Source organism: Callorhinus ursinus, unplaced genomic scaffold (genome assembly GCF_003265705.2).
Source record: "Callorhinus ursinus isolate GAN/ISIS: 27379988/994484 unplaced genomic scaffold, GSC_fseal_2.0 scaffold25, whole genome shotgun sequence".
Taxonomy (NCBI): Eukaryota; Metazoa; Chordata; class Mammalia; order Carnivora; family Otariidae; genus Callorhinus; species Callorhinus ursinus.
The window spans coordinates 32,069,856-32,092,679 of record NW_027397087.1 but is presented as its reverse complement, the minus strand read 5'-3'; the positions used below and the strand labels follow the sequence as shown (position 1 = coordinate 32,092,679).

Below are 22,824 nucleotides of genomic sequence, written 5' to 3'. Positions count from 1 at the left end.
CTTTTTGTATGTCAATCATACTTTAATAAAGTAGTTTAAAAAAAGAAACAGATGTCAAGATGATTCAGAGGGCAGAATTAGCAGATAAAGACTTTAAAGCTGTTATTATACAGACTTTAAGGACATTAAAGGAAATATGATCATAATGAATTAACAGATGGAAAGTCTTGGTAGAGAAATGAAAACTATAGAAAAAGAACCAAATGGAAATTCTAGAACTGAAGAGTGGAATATGTGACATGAAACATTTGTTGGATAGGCTTGACAGCAGATTGGAATGGGCAGAAGGAAAGGGAGTGAACTTGAAGAAAAATCAACAGATATTATCTAATCTGAAGAACAGAAAGAAAAAAAAATTTAAAAAAGAATAGATCTTCAGGAACTTAATGGACAATATCATGTTGTAAAATTTGTATGTGATTGAAGTCCCAGAAAGAGAGGAGAGAGAGAAATGTGGAGGAAAATATTTAAAGAAATAATGGCCAAATGTCTCCCAGTTTTCTGTAAAACATAAACTTACAGATGATCCTAGAAGCTCAATGAACCTCAAGCAGGATAAACACAAAGAAAACGACACATGGACTCAACATAATTAGCCCCCTGGATGCTAAAGACAAAGAGAAAAACATGAAAGCAGTCAGGAAAAAAAAGATCCATTATATATAGGGAATCAATGACCCAAATGATGGCTGAGTTATTGGAAACAATGGAACTTTAAATTAAAAAAATTAAAAATGAATTAAAAAAAATCCCTGACAATCCACAGTTCTATGTAAAAGCAATATAAAGACTTTTTTTTTTTTTTTTGGCAAAAGAAAACAATGAGTCACCAGCAGGCATGGGTTACATTGCCTTAGGCAGGCAAGAAATGTTTAAAGGAAATTTTTTAGGTGGACAGAAAATGACACAAGATGGAAACTTAGATATCTATGGTAAAAATAAAATACATGTGTTTTTCTTTTCTTAATTTCTCTGAAAGACAACTGGCTATTTAAGGCAAAAAGTTATAACATGTTGTGCAGTTTATAATGTATATAAATCACATGACAACACCACAAATGAAATTCTATAGTTGCAAGTTCCTTTTTTTAAAAAAAAAAAAGTTTTAATTTATTTATTTGACAGAGAGAAAGAGAGAGAGAGTGCACAAGCAGCAGGGTGACGGGCAGAGGGAGAAGCAGACTCTCCTGCTGAGCAGGGAGCCTGATGCAGGGCTGGATCCTGGGACTCCGGGATCATGACCCAAGCTGAAGGCAGACACTTAACTGACTGAACCACCCAGGTGCTCCTAGTTGCAAGTTCCTTACATTGTATTTGAACTGGTGCAATATTAACTCTGAGGAAACTGTAATAAGTTGAGGATACGTATTGTAATTCCTAGAGCAACCACTAAAAATAACACAAAGAGGTATAGTTCAAAAGTCAATAAAACAGACATATAACCCTAAGTCAGGCAGACAACAAAGGAACAAAAAAGAGATGGAAAAAATAGAAAACAAGTAGAAAAATAATTGTTCTACATCAAACTATGTCAATAATTATATTAAATGAAAATGGACTAAACACTCTAATTAAAAAGCAGAGATTATCAGACTGGATTTTAACTACAAGATAAAACTATATGCTATCAATAAGAGGTGAATTTTAATTTAATTTAATTTAATTTAGTTTTTTAGAGACAGAGAGAGAGAGCATACATGCACAGTGGGGAGGGGCAGAGGGAGAGGGAGAGGGAGAGAGAGAATCTTAAGCAGGCTCCATGCCCAGTGCAGAGCCTGACCTGGGGCTCAATCGCACAACCCTGAGATCATGACCTGAGCCAAAATTAAGAGTCAGATGCTTAACCGACTGAGCCACCCAGGCGCCCAAGGTGAATTTTAATTTTAAAGACACAAATTGAAGTAAAAACAACAAAAGATTGATATACCACGTAAACAGAAAGCAAAAGGAAGAGGGAGTGGCTATATTAATATCAGACAAAAATAGACTTTAAAACAAGGACTGTTGTCAAAGAGAAAGACAAATAAAAGGGTCAATTAGGCAAGAAAACATAAAAATCATAAACACATATGTCTTTAATAACACTAACACAAAATACATGAAACAAAAATAATCAGAACTAAAGGAAGAAATAGACAAATCTTCAATCAGAGTTGAAGGTTTAGAAATGTCCCCGAGTAATTTGTAGAACAAAGAGATTTTAAAGAATTAGTAAGAATATAGAAGTTCTCAATATTACCATCAGCCACCTTGACCTAATTGATATTTATAGAACACTACAACCAACGACTATAGGATACACATTCTTTTCAAATGTACATGGAACATTCACCAAAATGAATTATATCCTGGACCATAAAATCAGTCTCAATCAACTTTCAAAGGATTTAAATATTGCAGGGTATGTTCTCTGACCCTCTCTGACAGAATTAAATCAGAACCCAGTAAGAATGAGAAAGCTAAGACCATACCCTTCTATATAACACATGAGTCAAAGAAAATCGCTAGGGGAATTTTGAAGTGAATGATAATAAAAAAGGAACATATCAAAATTTGTGGGACACAGCTAGAACACTGCTGAGAGAGGAATTTATCAGTCTAAATGTTTACATTAGAACAGAAGAAAGGCCAAAAATCAATCATCTGATTCTACCTTAAAAAGCTTTAAAATAAAAGAGAGAGTAAAATAAACTCAAAATAAATAGGAGGACAAGAATAAAAGCAGGTAAGAGGAGAAATCAAGAAATAGAAAACAAATAATAGAGAAACAAAACCAAAAGATTCATCAAATTGGTAAATCCTAGTAAGAGTGACAGAGAAAAAGCAAAAGCAGAAATTACCAATATGGAAGGTAAAAGAGAAAGGGAAGGATGTAGAGGAAGGGAAGGAAGGAAGGAAGGAAGGAAGGAAGGAAGGAAGGAAGGAAGGAAGGAAGGAAGGAAGGAAGGGAGGAGGAAGGGAGGAAGGGAGGGAGGAGGAAGGGAGGGAGGGAGGGAGGAAGGGAGGAAGGGAGGGAGGGAGGGAGGGAGGGAGGGAGGGAGGAAGGGAGGAAGGAAGGAAGGAAGGAAGGAAGGAAGGAAGGAAGGGAGGAAGGGAGGAAGGGAGGGAGGGAGGGAGGGAGGGAGGGAGGAAGGGAGGAAGGGAAAGGCAAATAGAGGGTTACATTTCTCAGAACTGGAAGGAGTCTTAAGGATGATTCCAGGGTAGTCAGTAGCAGAAGTGACCATGGCATTGTGAACAGACTCAAAGAGCGAGATGAGTAGAGACAACCTTGGAGGAGACACCAGAGAAAATATTATTTTGAAGACACAGAAGTCTGAGGTGTGAGCATATGCACACCTCAAAGCCCCATACAGCACATCACATAAAAAAGGTGGAGTTTGTCATGATGTCCCAAAGCCTCCAAGAAAATACTAAATTCCAGTAAAATACGACTAAGAAAGGAAAATACGTAGTATCGTCTAAACACTTTTCAATTGAAAATAGTTAAAATGCAGCCCTTAAGCAAAACTTCCTGAAGTGCCTTCCTCTGAATATAGTTCTATGAGCTATTCTGCAGAAACGCGTGGGAGGAGGTGTGAGCAACACTGCTCACTGCATGGGTCGCCCTCCTCCTGAAGATTCCTGGTGCACTCCAGCGAGGCGGTGACTCCAGGCGGCCTAATGGTGTGAAAGTCAGCCTGACTCTCTTCAGCCTCACGTTTCCTGTTTTTATGGAGCCACAAAACTGTCCTTTCATGGAACACCTATTCACATTCCAAGGAACCAGTATTCTTTGGAATACATTTTGGAAAAAAACTGACCAAAGGTTTAGTATAAAGCTAACAACTGTAATCGCTGTGATTCATTACTATGAGACCATTCTGCAAAGTGAAAAGATAAGGGATAACTTGGTTTTGCATAAAATGTTTCTTCGAAGAAAAAGATAAGGGATAACTTGGTTTTGCACAAAATGTTTCTTCGAAGGAACTTGAAACACACTGGACTCAGGGTGTTTTCAATGGATTCAAATAGAAGTCTAATTACTTCTTTTGCTATTTTTCCTCTGTAAATTTAATAGCATTTCTCTCTAGCATTCCAGTAGAAATTTAAACATTCTGGGAAAGCGATTAGAAGAGAACAATAAAGCACTGGGATTTCATCTACACGTCTGTTACATCTCATACAAGAAAAAAGAATGGCTTGAGTTGCTCACCCTTGTGACTTTTGCATAGAATATTATACCACACCACTGCTCAAACATTGTCACAAGATATGAAAAAATAGCAGCTGGAGGACCTCTGGGTTCTCTGCCATCTTTCTTCTGTAAACTTAGGGCTGCGTATTACAAATTGATACTTAGAATCGATCATCTCAACCTTCACTGGGGGCTTATGAAAGGAAGTGAGTTTAAATGGTGCTCCTTTCAGTGAAAACCTAAGACTTTGTGAATGGGTTTATCACGTATTATAATTATTTTTGCACTTGCGATTCATCGCCTTAGTCTAGAACAGTGTGCCAGTCTCTAGGCGTTGTTGTTTAAATACCGGCCAAGGTCACAAGTGAGAGGGAGTTTGATCCTCATTTACCTCATACCAGCAGCTGGGTTGGCATGCAGCTGCAGAACCTCTGGGGGATCTCTTTATTTAATTAGGCATCCCTTGCTGAACAGTATTGAGACTTTCACTTCAATGACTCTGCTGGGCTTTACCATAATTTCTATGGTGTATCAGTAAACTCTGCTGGAGAGATGCCCAAGCAAACCTGAGAGCAGGCTAGGAGCATGTCCGGTTCAGGTATTTTTGCTTAAGTCAATGATGGCATTAACCCCACATACAAATTCAGCCCGTTTAAAAAATACAACATTATTCATTAGTAGAGAAACTGATTTGTAAGGAATAGTATTCAGTCATCTTAATAATGTGTGTGTGTGTGTAAGACCCTGTCCTTTTCACAATTTCTTTTGGGATAATTTTTCTAGACTCTGAATCAGACTGTCAAAAGTAAATACAGGCCCAAATTCTGAGTAAGCCACATATTAATTATAAGGCTTGGTCATAAATCTTAGCCTCTATTCCCTGGGTTTCTTATCTGTAAAATGGGAGTGGTGATCTCTCTGACACACTCTGAGTATTAAAAGTGGTAACACGTAAAAGTCACTAGGAGAAGATCAGGTACACAATAGGTACTCTATATATGCTTTATGAAATGCATAACTGCAAAAAGAAAAAAATCAGTACCTTCTGTGACTTTTGTTTCCACAATCAGAAGAGAAAACAGTTTCACCTGGTCTGCTTTTCTGTTTTTCACATCTTGGTGGTGGTCAGAAAAGGGAAAGGAAGGGAACCAAAGGAAATTGATTTTGCTCGGAATCAGAATGATAGGTTGTCAGAACTGGAAGAAATCTTAGGGGTGGTGTGATCCGATGCCCTAAATTTACCAATGAACAAACTAAGGCCCAAGGAGTCTAAGCACTTTGCCCCCAGATCAAATAGAAGTTAATGACCGATCCAGGATTGGGGTCCAATATAAACATGGACTTTTCTTATAATGCGGACTGTTGATATTGTGTGAAGCTATGGTGTTTAAAAAAAGCTACCTTTGGCTAACTTGAAAAATAGTTCCCCTTTTACAGGTTTCTTATTATTTTTTTCTTTTTTTAACATTTTACTTTACACTTAACCCATCAGGAGTTTTCTTTGGTTTCGGATATAAAGTTAGGACTTAACTGAATGCTCTCTTCCCAAATCGTTAGTCCAGAGACTTGGCACCACACATCTCTGCGGCCCTCCCTTTCTCCCTGACTTACAGTGTCACCTTCCCTACCTTCAAAATTATTTTTTACACTAAGGTCAATATCCATCCTCATTTTTTTATTCCATTGATCTGTCTGTTAATTTTTCTACCCATAGGATGCTGTTATAATTATGTTAATGTTATCATATGTTTTAACAAGTTTTCTGAAAAATTTACCTGCATTAATCTTCTTTAGAAAAAAAAACCCTGAAGCTTTTGCCCATTTATTTTTCAAGATGATGAACACTGGCAAGTTGAAGAGAATTAATATTCCACATAGACCAAATAAAACCCATAAGAATTTTGACTGAAATTACATTCGATATAAATATTAATTTGGAAATAACCGGCACTCTTATTATAATCATTTTTTCTCTTTGGGAATATGATATATCTTTTTATTTATTCAATTGTTCTTTGATGTGGCTCAGTAAATTCGAGGCATACCGTGTCAAGCTTTAAAACACACAATGATGATCTAGGCAAGGGAAAATAAATTCTACCTGAAGAGATTTAGGGAAATATTTTTTATGGCCAAAAAGAGGCGTGCTCTACAAATGTAGCCAAATGAAGTACATGGTATTTCATTATTTAAGTTAACTTGACACAGCCTAGCTCAATTACACAGGTCCTTACCAAGTTGTTATTCAAAGTCTTTAACCACATATGCATCAACCAACAATAAGTTTATATTGGGTTCTTACCAGATCTGGCACCATGTTTGATGTTGATGATATGTTCCCTGTCCTCAAAGGAGTTTACAGTCTAATTGAAGTAAGTTTCCATCTTTAAAAGTATCAGCTCTAGAGAGTAGATCTTTTTTTTCTTTTTAAGATTTTATTTATTTATTTGAGAGAGAGAGAGAGAGTACGAGTGAGTTGGGGGGAGGGACAGAGGGAGAGGGAAAAGCAGACTCCATGATGAGTGGGGAGTCCAACTCGGGGCTTGATCCCAGGACCCTGGGATCATGACCTGAGCCAAAGACAGATGCTCAACTGACTGAGCCACCCAGGTGCCCTGAAAGTAGATCTTAAATGTTCTCACAACACACACACTCACAGAAGAGGTAATTATGTGAGGTGATGGATGATACCATTTTACAGTATAGTATATATGTATATCAAATCATCACATTGGACACCTTAAACTTATACAACATTATTTGTCAATTCTATCTCAATAAGCCTGGGGGTGGGGCAGGAGAGTACCAGCTCTTCTTCTTGTTCCAATCCTTGAGTTAATATAGCCTTTTACTATGTAGTTTGATCTTTTACTTCTATTCCCAGACCAAGGCAAAGAAATTTCTCCAGCAAATTCCTTGGTCATCAAGGGAGCAGTTTTTGGCTGGATCTCGAGTAGATCCCAGATCTACTCCTCAGGTGTAGGTCAAAGTCATCATCCTCAAAGCTACCTGGGGGTACCATAGACAGATTAGCTGAGTTTGAATTATGACTTGTAGCTGTGCGACTTTGGGCAAGTTATTGAGCCACTTTGCCTCTGTTTCCCCAAATATAAAATGGAAGTGGTAATCATATTTAACTTGTAGGGCTCCTGTGAAGATTACATGAGCTAATTTGTTTATATTGTACTTACTACCATGCCCAGCGTGGAGAAGCACTCAGAGATACTGGCTGTCACTTAAAATGCAGTTTCCTGGGCAGGTAATGCATTTCAGCTTAAAATGCAGCCCAGAGCGAAAGCACAGCTAGGTGTCCTGCAAGTGTTCAAGAGTAGAAAATGGGATTTTGTGGGGGAATGATCTCCCCTTCTATGGAAGCTTAGGTCCTATACTTGAAGCTGTGGGTAAATGGAATAATTAACCCACGTCTGTGGGAAAATGGCAGCATCTTCCCTTGGGATTTCAATGTTTTAGATTAGATGATAATCCCATAATGAGAGGGTTACAGTCTTAAAAATCCTTGGCAGGAAGAGTCAATCCTCTTCCCCCCTAAGTTATGGTTATATGAAATGAATCCAATATTAAGTATCCAGTATATCTTTAAGTGGATCAAGAAGAGGAGGTTGGGATAATATTTTCTGGGGTGGTCAGCTACCTCTCTTAGGTCAATGCCTGTTTTCACTTTACAGTGTCTCCTGATAATGTTCTACAAGGATCAGCCCCTTTTTGGCTAGGAATGGAAAATGGTATTTTGAAACTCAGAATTTTCTTTTTTTTAAAGATTTTATTTTTTTATTTGAGAGAGAGAGAATGAGAGATAGAGAGCACGAGAGGGAAGAGGGTCAGAGGGAGAAGCAGACTCCCTGCTGAGCAGGGAGCCCGATGCGGGACTCGATCCCGAGACTCCAGGATCATGACCTGAGCCGAAGGCAGTCGCTTAACCAACTGAGCCACCCAGGCACCCGAAACTCAGAATTTTCTTAGCATATTAAATGTGAGATTTTAGTACAACTGAACCTAACCACTGGCCACATCTGGGCCTCTCACTAGCCAGGCACGGGGAAAGGAGAATTCCTTTGCTCTAAGTGGACCCAGTGGCTTGAGAAACTGTCCAGCGCTGAGTAGCACACCTGGGATCTCCCTGGGAGATAGGGAATCAGAGTATCTCACCAAGAAATCCCCAAGGATCTTTTGCATTTCTGGTTCCTTCCCACCTCTCTTCTCATCTTTTACTTTCTCCTCCTGATGCCTCATGCCTCCTATTTCTTCCAGCCAGAGTCCCTGTCCTGCTCTGGGTACTACAATGACTCAGATAGGAAGAAAGAGTAGTAACAAGGAGATGTGTTCCCCTACTCCTATCCCCTACTCTGAGCCTTAAGCCAGCAAAATAAGTACATGATCAGTGCAGTCAGCTCCATGCCCAAGTTGCTTTAAAAGACCCAGGCCCCAGATAGGAAGGTAGTGTAACTAAAGTTATCAGAGAAACTAGGCGCCAACTGAAGATATAATTTCCTTTTATAGCAGGAAGTTAGTAAAAAGGAAGGCAGTGGTTAAAATCATAGGCTCTAATATCAGATAGGCCTGGATTTGAATCTGGGCTCTCCCACTCCCTAGTTGCATGACTGAAGCAAGAAACGTAATTTCTCTATGCCTCAGTTTCTTTATCAGTAAGATGGGAGTCCTATCACTCACTCCACTGGGATCGATGTGGGCATGGATATAAGAAGCTCAGTGCAGTGCAACATAATTCACAGAGTCAAGTCCAAGCAAATCGTAGCTATTTATTATAAAAAGTTGAATCAGGGGACGCCTGGGTGGCTCAGATGGTTAAGCGTCTGCCTTCGGCTCAGGTCATGATCCCAGAGTCCTGGGATCGAGTCCCACATCAGGCTCCTGGCTCAGCAAGGAGCCTGCTTCTCCCTCTTCCTCTGCCTCTCTCCCTGCTCATGCTCTCTCTCTCTCTGTATCTCTGTGTTTCAGATGAATAAATAAAATCTTTAAAAAAAATAGTTGAATCAGAAAGTCAGAATTTCTCAGTGTCCATAAAGCACTCCACAGGGATGTATTCATATCCCTTTGGCAGGAGTAGCTTCACAGATGGATGCATCAGACTATAAATGTGTGATGCTGCTCACCATGAAGATCGTCGAACTAATTACCCTCCATCAGTTTCCCTGTTCACTAAGCAGCCTTCTAACGGGGCCTTCCATATTGCTTTCTAAGAAGAAAACAATGTGCTCACCAGATCAGGCTGACTGGAACATTCAGGCTTGTCTGACAATTACAGATCTCCTTAGAATAAACACAATGGCATCCAGTTTATATGTCAGTCTCTTATGAGTTCAGCTGCACCCAAGAGATGGATCCAAGTCTGACAGAATGAAATCTCTAACTGTAAAGTTGAGGGTCGTATCCTGGGTTGCACCAAATTAGTAGTACCCCTGGGCTCTCTAAGCTGCAAATTGCCAACCTGTGACACAGATAAAGACTGGAGGTCACCTGCCCGGCCCCAGCGGACTTACTTTTGTGACTCCTGTTCTAAGTATAAGAACACTTTGGACATGTTCTTAGGATTTTTTACTTCTTGCGAAAGAGCAAAAAAGAAAGAAAAAAACGTATCCCCTGAACACCACTTTTCCTCTTTTTTTCCTATTTAGCATAAACAGAGAAGTTGGGAAACACACCCATATTTTAGAAAACACTCTGATGAAGATAGTCCCCCATGCTATTTCTTTGCATGAGCAGTTGGGACCACAGTGAGTTGGTAAGCGGGTGAGATTGGGGTGGGGGGGGCTTTACACTGTCCAGCGCTGAGGCTGGTAATTGGCAATGAGGAAGGTGAGGTGTGGAGAAGGGGTGCAAGGTGGAGTGGAGGGGAGGGCAGAACAGCATTTGTGAGGAGCCAGTCAGCCCTGTGCTCCACCTGTCTCTCTTGCCTCCACCAATCTTGCCCCAGATCCTGCTTTGGACTAACACTGGAGGGAGAGGGGACACATGGGGATTAGGGATGAGGTTCCAGTACAGTCCTAGATAGCAGTGGGGAAGTATTCAGCATCTGGGAGGAAGCCCAGCCATCCAGCTAGATTGGCAGCTCTGGGTGGCCATTCATATGACAGGGACAGAGTTGTATGGAAACCGTCAGGGGGAAGGTTGCCTGCAGAACTCTAAATAGTCCATTTCAGGAACATTGAACAAGTTCAAGAGATAATGCTAGATAATGCTATTCAAGAAATCTTTATCACCAAAGAGAGAGGAAATAAAGTTTAATAACCAATGAGGACATCAAGGGAGAGAGATCGTTCAGGAGAATTCTAAAGCTGCCATTCGGTGAGAGCATCTGGAGAAGTGATCTAATTTCAGAAACTGTCTGCCTTCAGCCCTTCTTTTTATGATCCAGGCTGAGATCACACAATTAGATTTCAGTTAGCCCATTCAAGGCCAACCACCAATTGGCCTTACCCGTCCAGCCACATCTTTTGTTTTTTTCCCTTTATAAAAACTCAAGATGATTAGGCAAAGCTCCAAGCCACTCCCTGTTACTCCTTCTCCACCTCTGCCTTTGCTTGTATAGCTTCCAGAGCTTCCAACGCTGGCCCCTCTTCTCTCAGCCACGCCCACCAGCTTCTCCACGGCCTATCTTGACTCATCCACCACCCCCACCCTGGGGGCAGTTACACCCATCATTACCCTGTCTCCCCGAGAGGCTGGCAGTTCCCCAAGGCGCCAACAAAGCATTGATCTGGTCGCCGAAGAGCTGTGGCCGCAACAATGACGACTATGACCTGGAACAAGCCAATTTGTCTTCTCAGGATACAGATGGGGAATCTCAGTCCTTAGAGACTGAATGGTGTTCCCATGACAGCGAGGCTATGTTACAGCAGCGGCGGGGTCCCGTTCGCGCCCACGTCCTCCGAGTCTCCTCTCGGTCTATGGTTCTCTCCCCTGAAGAGCTCACGGCTGCTTCCAGACCTCATGGTTGCCAGCCATAAACAGATTTATTCAGGCTATCATTGCAGATAGAGATGGAAATCAAAAGACTATATAAATTGGATCTTTTGGTGGCATATTGTCCCAACGCCACAGCCTAATGAGAAGGATCACCTCCAGATAAATATCTTCTGGGCTTGCATTACACATTCGATTCAGAGCGGATGATTTTAAAGAAAGTGTAGGGTGAACTACTCTAATCTGTGGGTACTTACTTCTGTTGTACCAATGAGGTTTTTAAAAAAGGCTAGGAATGTATACTTGAATTCAAGTACAGTTTAAGGTACAATGGGTTAGAATATTGGAGAACACAGCAATTGTATTTATTCATCTCAAGTACCTCTCAGTGGATAATTAAACTGGGCCATGATAAAAACAATCCTATTGGGCCCATTTCTCTTGTGGCTGATGCCACTGTGCTCCTTGCTATAGTATTTTTCCTTTGTTTCATTCTAAATGGAACGCTACTATAATAATGCAAGTATTACCTCTTACGTAGCAGTTCCATTTTCCTCCTTGCAATGGAAAAGCCACCGTGGTTAGAGGAAAGCAGGAAGTTTACATTTTCACTCATGAAGATGCAGTTCTTCTGAAAATCTGCAGTGACAGTCTAGATATGTCCCTTGTAGGTTTCCTGTATCATCCACTAAGAGAGTTTTTTTATCCAAAAAGAATACAGAGTTTTCAGGATACCTCTCTGTTCTGATACACACCTTGCCCGACACTGGATATTTGTGAGAAAGAGAAGGAAATCTTTCAAAGGGAGTTCTAATTCGGGGGAGGGGTATCATGGGCCCCTTTGGGAGTCTGCTAACACCTACGGACCCCTTCTTAGAATAATGTTTTCATAAATGTATGAAATAGTATACATTGGAAACCAAGTATATTGAAATACAGTTCTAGCCATGGACCCCTGATGCCCTAAACTTATCATAGAGCTAACTCAGGCTCCATCATCTAGGTAATTTTTGGCTCCTCAAAGTGCGATTATGAGGTTAGAAACATAGCCTCGTGATGACCAAAACTCAAGCCCAAAACCCAAGCCACAAAGTGCAAAGGCATTGGATCACATCAAGGGGGCAAGGCTAGCTGGTTAGCAGGTGGCTGCTGACCCGGGATGATTCCAGGGCAGTGAAAGGCTCTCTTCCTGTGTCCCCCAATCCCCCTCCTCCCTGTCCACTCATGCTTCAAATCCCTTAATAGAGTCTAACTCCTTTGGTTTAATTAAATAGAGGATTTACTCTTGTTAAAAAACAAAAACCCATGGGAGAAGTAATACTCCATGCCAAAGATTTTCAAATTTATTTTCAGGAGTAGAAGCTATTTTTCAAATGCAACCTTAAATAGAATGCTGATATGTAAATAAATGAAAAATTTTAAAGAGTTTAGTATAATTCTGTATGTTGAATTACATACACAAATAAGCATATATATTATATGTAAATCAACACTGGAAACAATAAGGTTGTCTTGATGAAGGCAAATTATGAAATCAAGAGTTACAGATAATAACTACAATCTTGCATCCATCTCAGCATACAATTTATTTCTGTATTTTTTTCTTGCATGCACAAGATGGAGAACATTCTGAAGTCAATGGATAAGGAATTTCAAATAGTTAACAATTTGTTATGGTGTTTATAATCTCAGGAGTTCCCTCAATTAAAATGCTCCGGAAGCTTTAAAGAACAGTAGGAATTTTTTGTTTCAAAATGGAGTCACTAACAATATCTAACAACTGCTCGTATTCCTTGGTAATTAAGGATTAGTTGATGAGTACTTAATTTAGGGAGATTTGTCCAGTGGATTTCATAAACACTTTGAATCCTAACTCCCCTTACCTACTTCATTCCCGTAGGTGAGTAGCTTAATCTTAGTCTCAGTTTCCTCATGTGTGAAATGGTTATAAAAATAGCACATATGTTATAGGTATAAGGGTTAAATATGAGAGTGTACATAAAGCACTCATCATGGCATCTGGCACAGTTTAGCAAGTGCTCTTATTTTTGAGGGGTCCAATGACGGGAAGTACTTTTCAACTGTATATAACAACTGTAACATTGTAACATTGTCCTATAACATTGTAAGATGTTCATTCCATCATGTCCATTGAAATTTCTTTTTTTTTTTAAGATTTTATTTATTTGACAGAGAGAGAGACAGCGAGAGAGGGAACACAAGCAGGGGAGTGGGAGAGGGAGAAGCAGACTCCCTGCTGAGCAGGAAGCCCGATGCGGGGCTCCATCCCAGGACTCCAGGACCATGACCTGAGCCGAAGGCAGACGCTTAACGACTGAGCCACCCAGGCGCCCCCATTGAAATTTCTTCTTGGGTATCTCGGCACCCTCCTGTTTTGGATAGTCACTCAACTGCAAAACAATCTAATTTTGTTTTGCGTGTTGAGTCCAAATTTTAAGAGGATGCTTTATTGCTGACCTTTCATGTACAGCTGTAAGCAAAGTCACATGGCGGCCCTGCATTGCCAGATGAAGATTGTACGGCACATTTCCAACCAGGTAAGAACCAACCCAAACCTAAAATGAGCAACGAGATGATCTATAATACTGTATTCCCACCATGCAATGTGTAGTATTGTAATTGTACCATTCACTTTTATGCTGCCAAACGTGAGCTCCAGAGAACTTGCCTGGCTTTGAATGCATGGTGGCACGCATGTGTTGGAACGCTAACACCAGGGGAATGCTTAGTAGGGGCTAGGCTCTGCTTTAAGACCTTGATGTGTATTTGCTGACTTAACCTTCACTTATTTATTTGTGTGATTATTACAGGAGTGTATACAAGCAGACCTGAATTTCAAAATATGACCAGTACAAAGATACACCCTATATGATAAAAAACACCTTTCTAGGGAATTCAAATGTGTGTGTGTGTGCGCGCGCAGGCCCACGCACTCCAAGAATTAACCTAACAGCACAACTAACCCATTGATTGTATCTAGTATGTATGAAAATTTGGTACTTAACCTAAGTATGTCTGTGTTTTCTTTGTTACACCTTAAAATGGCTCAAATATTTATCAAAAAATTTAACTATGAATTAAATGCTTGCAGTTTCCCCGAAACTCACCAGAGTTCTCTGTGACAGTTTGAAAACGAGAGCATTAAGCCTTATTACTCATTTATACTGGAGTGTGAAAGGAGCCAAATCAGATCCTTCCCTGGGAGCACAGGTGTGAAGAAGGGGAAGGAAGTATGAGATTTCTAGTATTAGCTCATTTTTCCCAAAACCAGGAGCCTTATTAGGTACCTATTATGTGCCAGCAACGTTGTATTATCTATAATTCCCAGAACCCCCTTGCCTAATGGGCACCACTATTCTGACTCCGTAGAAGAGGGAACAGAGGATTTGAGATTGCATTTGCTTGCCTGGAGTTGCATAACTGCAAGATGGCAGATAGGACCCAAACTGAGCCGCTCAACCCTTCCCACCGCACCAGACCACCTCCAACCCAACCTCCCCGTTTTATAACCCCTGAAGATAGGAATGAGCGAGGTGGAGTAACTTGCTCTTGGAAACAGCTAGTGGGTGGCAAGGCTGTTGCAGGAATCCAGGAGTGAGGGTGTTTCACTAGGAAGACTCTCTCGGATGGCCCAGTGGGAGGATGCCCCGTGCAACCAGGGTGACCGGGGCCAGCAACATCGTTTCTTCACTTCTAGACTTGGCATCAGGTCGCTTAGTTTCAGTCAGAGACTGGATGCGGGAGAAGACAGACCAGTCCTCTCCTGAGCACCAGTTATGTGTAAAACACTACTTGGGGCAGGGGAAAGTCTGAAAAACAGGCAAACAGAACAGACAGCAAGGTCCCTGCCCTCATATCAGGGTGGGAAAGAAGGCATCATCATAGGAAATATTAAAGAGAATCCTTGGAAGGTATTTCAGTAATATTTTGGCTCTCTCCCTCAACTGCTACAGTAATGTAAGCTTTAAATGACAGTATAAAACATGGCACAATACAATCCACGAAAATTGCCACTAGTCACAACTAGTATTTTCAGAGCCTTTATTTGTACCAGGACCTTTGCTAAGTGCTTTGACTTCTCTCATTTAAATCTCAATACAATCCTGTGAGATACTCTTACTATGGACATTTTACATGTGAAACAACGCAGGCTGTTTCTGGGAGTTCCCTCATCGGGCCAGATTCACACCAGGCCGTGGAGTCTGAGCCAGACTCCCTACGCTGAGAGCTAGCGAGTGCTGGGAGTGCTTCAGCACGGGGCTGGTGGGTCTGGGAAGGCGTGCAGCATCTCGGCACAGAAACTCAGGGAACATTCTCAAGAAGTTTGGGAACTCCCTACTGGCGGATTTTCGGTGAACATTACCCGATGAGGGCAAAGCCTCTAATAGCCTCTTCCCGCTCCCAGAGTCCTAGTGGGCTTTTGTGAGAGAACCCGGGAGCAGCCAAGGTCAATTGTCTCATCACTTTCTTCGGCTTTGCCAGCACTCAAAACCCAGGCCGAACTAAAGTTCTAAACAGCATCCACCTACCAAGGTGATGTACCAGCCCCGTGCTCCAGCACCACCACTGCCGTACTGGTGGCGTACATTTGAGGAATCAGGAAGAACACGAGAAGTCCTTGTTTTCTGGAAAACTCTCTCTAAGCGACCTGACCAGAAAGCTCTCTTGAGCCACGGAAGTGGGGGTGCTGTCTGCGCGTGCCAGCACAGTGCTTGGGTAATGACTGTGTGTCATAAATAGGAGATGGCGTTTCTGAATGTCTTTAAAAGCGGTTTTCCTTTCGTTCCACTAATTTAATTTACCAAATGGTCCCGGGAAAAAGGAGGGGGACCAAGATGCTGACTCCACGTTTCCTGGAAAATCCACATTTTCTTTCTAAACTGCTCTCAAAGAAATTCCGTCTGACTGCTGTCTGCTGGCTCCCTCAGAGTCTCCCTCTGTCAAAATTCTGACCCGGCAGGTGTGAGAAAGAAGAGCTGCAGAACTTGAGTGAATACCCACATCTGTTTTTGGAAAAAAGGAACAGAAGCAGCACAGAAGGAAGTACAAGAGATAATTGCTGGCTTGAACTACAGTGCATTTTCCTTGTAGGCAGAGGGCCAGCTTGCAGCAGGCAGACTAGGCAGGCCCATCTTATTGGAATTCAGGGGTGGGCCTCCGTTCTTGTCCGGAGACAGCTGTAAACCAGCAGCCCATAGCATTGCAATCAGGCACCGAGTTTTGTCAAGGAATGCTGATACGTACAGAAGCAGCTTTGTCTGCTTCAACTGCACCCCTGCCTAGTGAAATGACAGTCAATCTCTGATTCCAGATGACAAGAACTGGAGAAAAACTTAAAACAAATGGCGACCTTTCAAAAGATTAATTTGTTTACCAACAAAATGTTCCCTCTTTGTCATCCGAGATGGGGGTGACCTTCACTTTCCCATATCTAGGCTGAAAGGATGCTGACTATAGTCATCTGTTAACTCCGTCTCAGCAATTATTCCCTTTTTTATTTTTAGTGACAAGAAGGGTTTATTAATTCACTCTGCTTCTTGTTATGGTTTATAAATGCAACAAGCTCATTCTGAATTACTGCAGTGTTACATCAATTTGTTTAAATCTAATTCTGCTCCCATTGCCAAATTACGTTGTGACTGTAATTGTGGCCATATGCATGGGCTTAAAACACAATCATGTTTTGAAATCATCCTTCTTTCTCCCCCCACCACTCCCTGACCCCGACCTTCCCCCTTTCTTCTGGCGCTGCTTCTAATCATTTGACATGAACACAATTGCCTCACTTTTCATTACTTTATCATTCCAGAAATGAATGTACTTTCACGAGAGAGATTACTATGTACACCCCAAGTGAAACAGTAAAGAATGAAACTATGATTTGTGAAGTGTGGTTGCTACCCAACTAAGTTAGTGAAAAACACCGCATAACGTATGACTCATAAAATCGAGAAATCATAATAGTATTAAATTCAACCTCATGAATAAATAAAAGATTCTAAGTTTACATTGCATTATATATTTATTTATTTGGAAAGCGGGACCAAAGGACTGGTATAATTCTACAGCAACTCATAGGTTGCCAACAAGAAAAATGGTTTTATGATTCTTTTCTAGGTCATAACAGTTATAATCAGAGTTATTTGTGCAGCGATTCAAAGCAATGTTTTCTTTGGTTATTTTGTTATGCATTCATAATTGTTCTTTTAAAATTCATGCTAACAGATGCATGTTTGAAGCCTTGTAAGAAACCCTTTTTATCTAAACTAAATAAATCAAAGTCAAATTTTCTGTAGATCTTCAAATGTGTTGCATCAGAAAGTCTAACTGGAGCTAAATGGCAGCGAGGAAGTGTGACGCTGATGTATCAGAGATTTCTTCTTGTCTCCCCGTACCTGTGAGGCTCCGCTCTAAAACCTATTAGAACGTTGTTGTTGTTGTATAATTTGGCAGATTTAAGATACTGGAAAAAATCATTAGTGAGTTTCACTTTTAGTATTTTTTTTATAAATTGATTTTACATATAGTTACAGGATATAAAATTCTGAAGGCATGTGGGGTGGGGTGGGGTGTGTGTGCACACGCGCATGCGTCTGGGTTATATGTGCCTTCATATGTGCTTTAAAAATCTCTGCACCAGCCCCTTATGATCAGGAAGGATATACCTCTTCATAAAATGGAGAAAATATCAGTTTCTAGGAACTAATCATGTAAACCAGCTACATATTCAAATTTGCTCTGTCAAAAATGTCGAAGATTATTTACAGGCTTTTGACAAGCTGTTCAAGTTTCATAAGAAGGAAAGAAGCACATGGCCTTCGGCAGCCAAATCATAATCCCCTTTGAATGTTTAGAGTAGTTCTAAAAAGCGATTAGCCTTGATGCTGCTTTTCTAATTAACTATACATCACAACCGTAGACACATTGCTTCCATGTGGGGAAGTGCTTTCAGAAACATTTTTATAAGTGGTAAATCACAACTGTATCTGTTCCCAAATGCTCTATGGGATTGTTTAAAACCAATACCTGAATATTTCTCGAACGGGGCTTTTGGCACAGTGTTTTCATTTTATAAATCCAAAACGAAATTACTGATTTCCCGTTACGACCATCATATATACATATAGCAACGTGAGATGATAGGATCAACTATTTTGATTGAAATGTTAATAGTCAGCTTGAGCAAAATGTATATAATGTCCATACATTTTAAAGGGCTCTGGTGTAGATGTTCAGGGAGTTAAGTTTAATGGGGAAAAAGGATCTTCAATACAATAAATGAGTGTATATTATCTATGTATCATGCAAGGCCAAGTGCTTTCCCAAACCCTCTGCGTTCGAAGTACATGGGCACAATAACCAAAGCACTCATCCTCTTGGGAATTAGCAAAAAATATAACAAATGATTAAGGTTCTGCCCCAGATTTTGGATATAACTTTGAATTCCTATATATGTCTGAATCTTCACTCCCATTCATTAAAGCCAATCATAATCCTCTCTAAATCTAGAGGTGTGTCTTTTTAAACTTTGATACTCATCAGGAAAAGTTTGCTGGAAATGCCGTAGTTGCCTTGGGCTACAAAGCCCCAGCACTCCACCAGCTACGCCAATATAATTCTAGATTGAAGGGGGAAAACCAACAACAACAAAAGAGAAATCTGCTTCTGTCTGTGCAGCCAGAGAAATAATATTTTTATTTCAAGGGCTTTGGGCTCATGGGACGCCGATAAAAACCCTTTCCCATTATTCACAGTGACATTTTAAATAAAGTTTCAGCAGGAATAAAAATATCTAACTTTCTGGTTATTTCTTAGGCTATAGAAGTATTTCTATGATAGAGTGCACTTAGGCCAAACCTATTAAAATAACATAAAGCACATAGAAAGAAAGTAAAAAATATTATTTCAGGGTTACATGAATGAAGGAGGCAGATGAAAATGTCTGTGTAGGAAATTTAGAAGATTAATCCAAGAGACTATTCTGATTAGAAATGGTTTTGCAATTTAATTCTAAAATTCATCTTGTTTTTTAGTTTTGATCTCCCCAAAGCATACATTTAAGAACTTTTGAGAGAAGCCAAAGGTTAAAAATGCATTTACAAACGTACAGGTGTCACCTCAGTGATTGTTTTCAGTATTAGAAATAATCTCGAGTCAAATAATTTCTCAATTAAAATGAAGCACTACTTTTAAATCTCCTAAGAAAACCCCACAACACAGAAAGTACAGTCCTGGCTTTGGGACACTTAGCAGCCAGTCAATGGTAAATACAGGCACAGACTCTGAGATCACTTAATGCCAATCTCCGTTTGATCATTCTTCCCTCCCATCAAATTTTGCTGACATAAAGAATGATTCCATGCTTGCTTCAGATTTAGAATAATATTCTTAAATTTTGTGTACTGGATGATTATATGCATTGAAGCCGATTACCGTGCTGTTTTCTTTCGATTTTTCTAGCGGTAAGCCTACTATCAAAGAAATAAAATATTTAACATTTCTCTCTTCATTGCTTTTGTTGTTAAATTATTTCATCCTTGTTAAAATGATGATACCAGATTATTTAGGAACATCAGATAAAACAGAGAAATTTGAATGAGCTACAAATAGATCTTTTAAAAATGGTTTACATGTTTTTAATTATTCGTAACTATAAACAGAATGAAAGCCATTCCATTTCATCTCCCCAAAATTCTAAGGATCAAAATCATTACTTAAAATGTACATTGTATCTTATAGAAGATAGGACTTTTGGTTCTTAAAAAATATTAAGAGCTCTTTAAAACAAGTCATTACTTACACAGGCTTTTCTCTGATTAATATATGGCAAACTGATTCCGTAGTTCACATTTACAGCAGCTCTGTGGTGGATGTTTTCAGGATCCTGCATGATTTTTACATTCAACCCTATCTTTCGCTGAAACAAAGAAACAATGAAACTTTCATGTTGAATGAACAAAAATGCTTACTAACATTTTATATCCTCAAAGGAGTGTGAAGTTCTTTGAAAATAACTATTTTAGTATAATTCTTTTGACAAAAATTTATATATGTGTATATATATATATATATTTGGTTTTATTTAGGCTGCTAATTGGTCTCTTTTATTCACAGAAAAGGAACTTTCTGTAGATTTTCCTCCATGTATCCTATTGCTCGTACAAATATATCCTTGGACATCACTCATTTCCTCCAAAATAATACCAGAAGCCAACCAAGGTGGACAAAGGACCAGAATACCTGGTCTCGATCTATTTTTGGCTTTCCAGGTCAAGGATTTTGCCAATGAAATCTATACTGCAAACACACAGGTAGAGGGCTCCCTTGGTCTGTTAATGTGGCCATTTTCCTCAAGGGACATTTACAGGTAAATCTCACTTTGGACTTGGTGAATTTACCACAATGCATTTATTTACTCCTTCACAGAGATTTTGCTATCTATAGGAAAAACATGTGCTGTCATTAGAAAAAAATATAAAAGCATGTCGTTTGAACCACGTGTTCCTCATTTTAAATAACTCAAATTAGTTACTGCTGAGATGCCGAACTATAAACCACCAGCGAAGACAACACGGTGATGGTGGAAAAGGGGAGAGACCTAGCTAGGTTCCAATCTTGCCCTCCTGTGGACTGCCTGCATGTTACCTTGGGTAAGTCACTCTCCTTCTTTGAAAGTCAGTTTCTTTACTTGCAAAATGCAGCAGTTAGATTTGAGGGTCTCTTGAAGAACTATTCACCTCACCCCTACCCTCCAAATGTCACCCTATCCACCCCCCGACACCCCTCCCCCCCCACACCCTCCCCTGCTTTGGCATTCTATGATGTGATGCTAAAAGGTAAGGTGACACTTAAGGAATATGACATCACAACCTTTTCTGAGGTCTTGTGACTTTTTACTGTGATATAATTCACATACTATAAAATTCACACCTTTAAAAGTACGTGAGTCAGTGGTTTTTCGCATATTCACAAAGTTGTGCAACCATCACCCCAAATTTCAGAACATTTTCATCACCCCAAAAAGAAACCTCACACCCATTAACAATCACTCCCCATTTACTCCTCCTTCCAGCCCCTGGCAACTACTAGTCTACTTTCTGTCTCTTAGATGTGCCCATTCTGGGCATTTCATATAAATGGATTCCTAAAATACATGGTCCCTGTGACTTTTTGGAAAGGAGGTGTTGTGAGCAATTAAAACAATATTTTTCCTTTCAATTGAGTGTCTTAGATCTGGGAGTGATCTGGTGCAATTGTTAAAATGGTCATACACACTGGGAAGATTCATTCATGATCCAGCTATTTCTTTGATCATAAGCATTCATAAACAGGGCTGTGCCTAAGGTCAAAGTGAAGGGGAAGCCTACAAAAATACCTATGGTATGTATCCTGTCCAGGTAAGTTATTTCTTAACACAGCCTCCAAACCTCTCTTCTGTGTTTTGTGTGTGTGTTTTTTTTTAAATAGCAGTTTTTAAGCCAAATCTCTAAATAATGGCACTCAGCTGTCCACTTTAACCCATGCAGGGATACAGGTTGCCAAGAAAGCCTAGCTGTTTCCTTCTCCTGGAAGTATGTGGGGTTGCAAAAGCAACGTTGTGCTAATTATAAATGGCTTTCCTTCTGTGAGGAATCCACACTCACAGCACCACTCCGGGGCTTTTGCGCGTAAGCCGAGTGCCACTTTTATTGAAATTAATACCTGAACATAATTTTTTCCTTCTTAATTAAACTTTCAGAATAATTTCCATCCTACCAAGGATTAGGAAATTGCTAATATGTATTATATTGACTGGATGTGGTTTCTGTAATTAGAGTGTGTTTTAAATGTGAACCCTGGATACAACTGATGGTAAAAGCTTCATCTATCATGTCTAAGATTTGTTAGAACTTTTTAATTCATTGGCTCGGTGGACCATAGCAGTTTTCTTAGTTTTATTATGCTCCGTCAACTTCATGTGGCTATGGTACGGGTGTAGGGAGGAAATTATCAAATACAGAATCATTGTGGAAAGTGGCATCAAAATCCAGTTCTCTGCTCATTGTTACATTTCTGTGGCACTGGACACAGATCTTTATGGACAGGAATCCAAATGTAAATAGAAATCCCAAAGAAATGACAGGTTGTAATATCAGTTATGTATTAGTTAGCTTCTAAAAGCAATGGGAGAGGTCCTTTAAAATGATTAATATTCTAATATTTACTACTTTGGCACCAAAACATGTGTATACCAAAATAATAATAACACATTAAATTTCCCTTTTAAAAAAACAAAAGGGCCTACATTTAAATAATAATGTATCAAATGGTTTTGCTATAAATCACTACCAAACACATTCATAGCCTAAACTTTTCACAAACCACCTATTGAACTACATAGGAAAACACTTAAAAGCATAAGCTGCATTATCAGACCCAGTAATAAGATCTTTTCAAGAAAAACAGTTGTCAATTTAAAAAAGAAAAACAAAATTCATCATTCCATTAAGCAGAAGAGCAAGCCCTGGAAGATAATTTTCACCAACAGCAAGATAAATATAAAAAATAATTTCAGAAATTTTTCTCGAATTGATCAAGAAAAGGCAGCCATCTATTTAATCTATCTTGAGTCATTAAACAATCCAAACTTGGAATTCTCTCCTTCTGATAGTAATTACAAGCAGATATATCAAATGTGACTCTCA

General features: G+C 39.8%; 1 protein-coding gene across 11 annotated transcripts in view; it reads right to left on the bottom strand.

Annotated features, from left to right (window-relative positions):
- Positions 1–22,824, bottom strand: part of IQCH (IQ motif containing H) — a 218,485-nt gene that overhangs the window by 157,529 nt on the left and 38,132 nt on the right. For 10 of the 11 annotated variants that reach the window (XM_025884587.2, XM_073877244.1, XM_073877245.1 and 7 more), the window contains one exon: positions 19,941–20,057. In XM_025884587.2, coding sequence (XP_025740372.1) covers positions 19,941–20,057 — 117 coding nt within the window. Of the gene's footprint in view, positions 1–17,174; positions 17,604–19,940; positions 20,058–22,824 lie in introns of those variants that run through there. The other variant, XM_073877253.1, reaches the window with a different exon arrangement.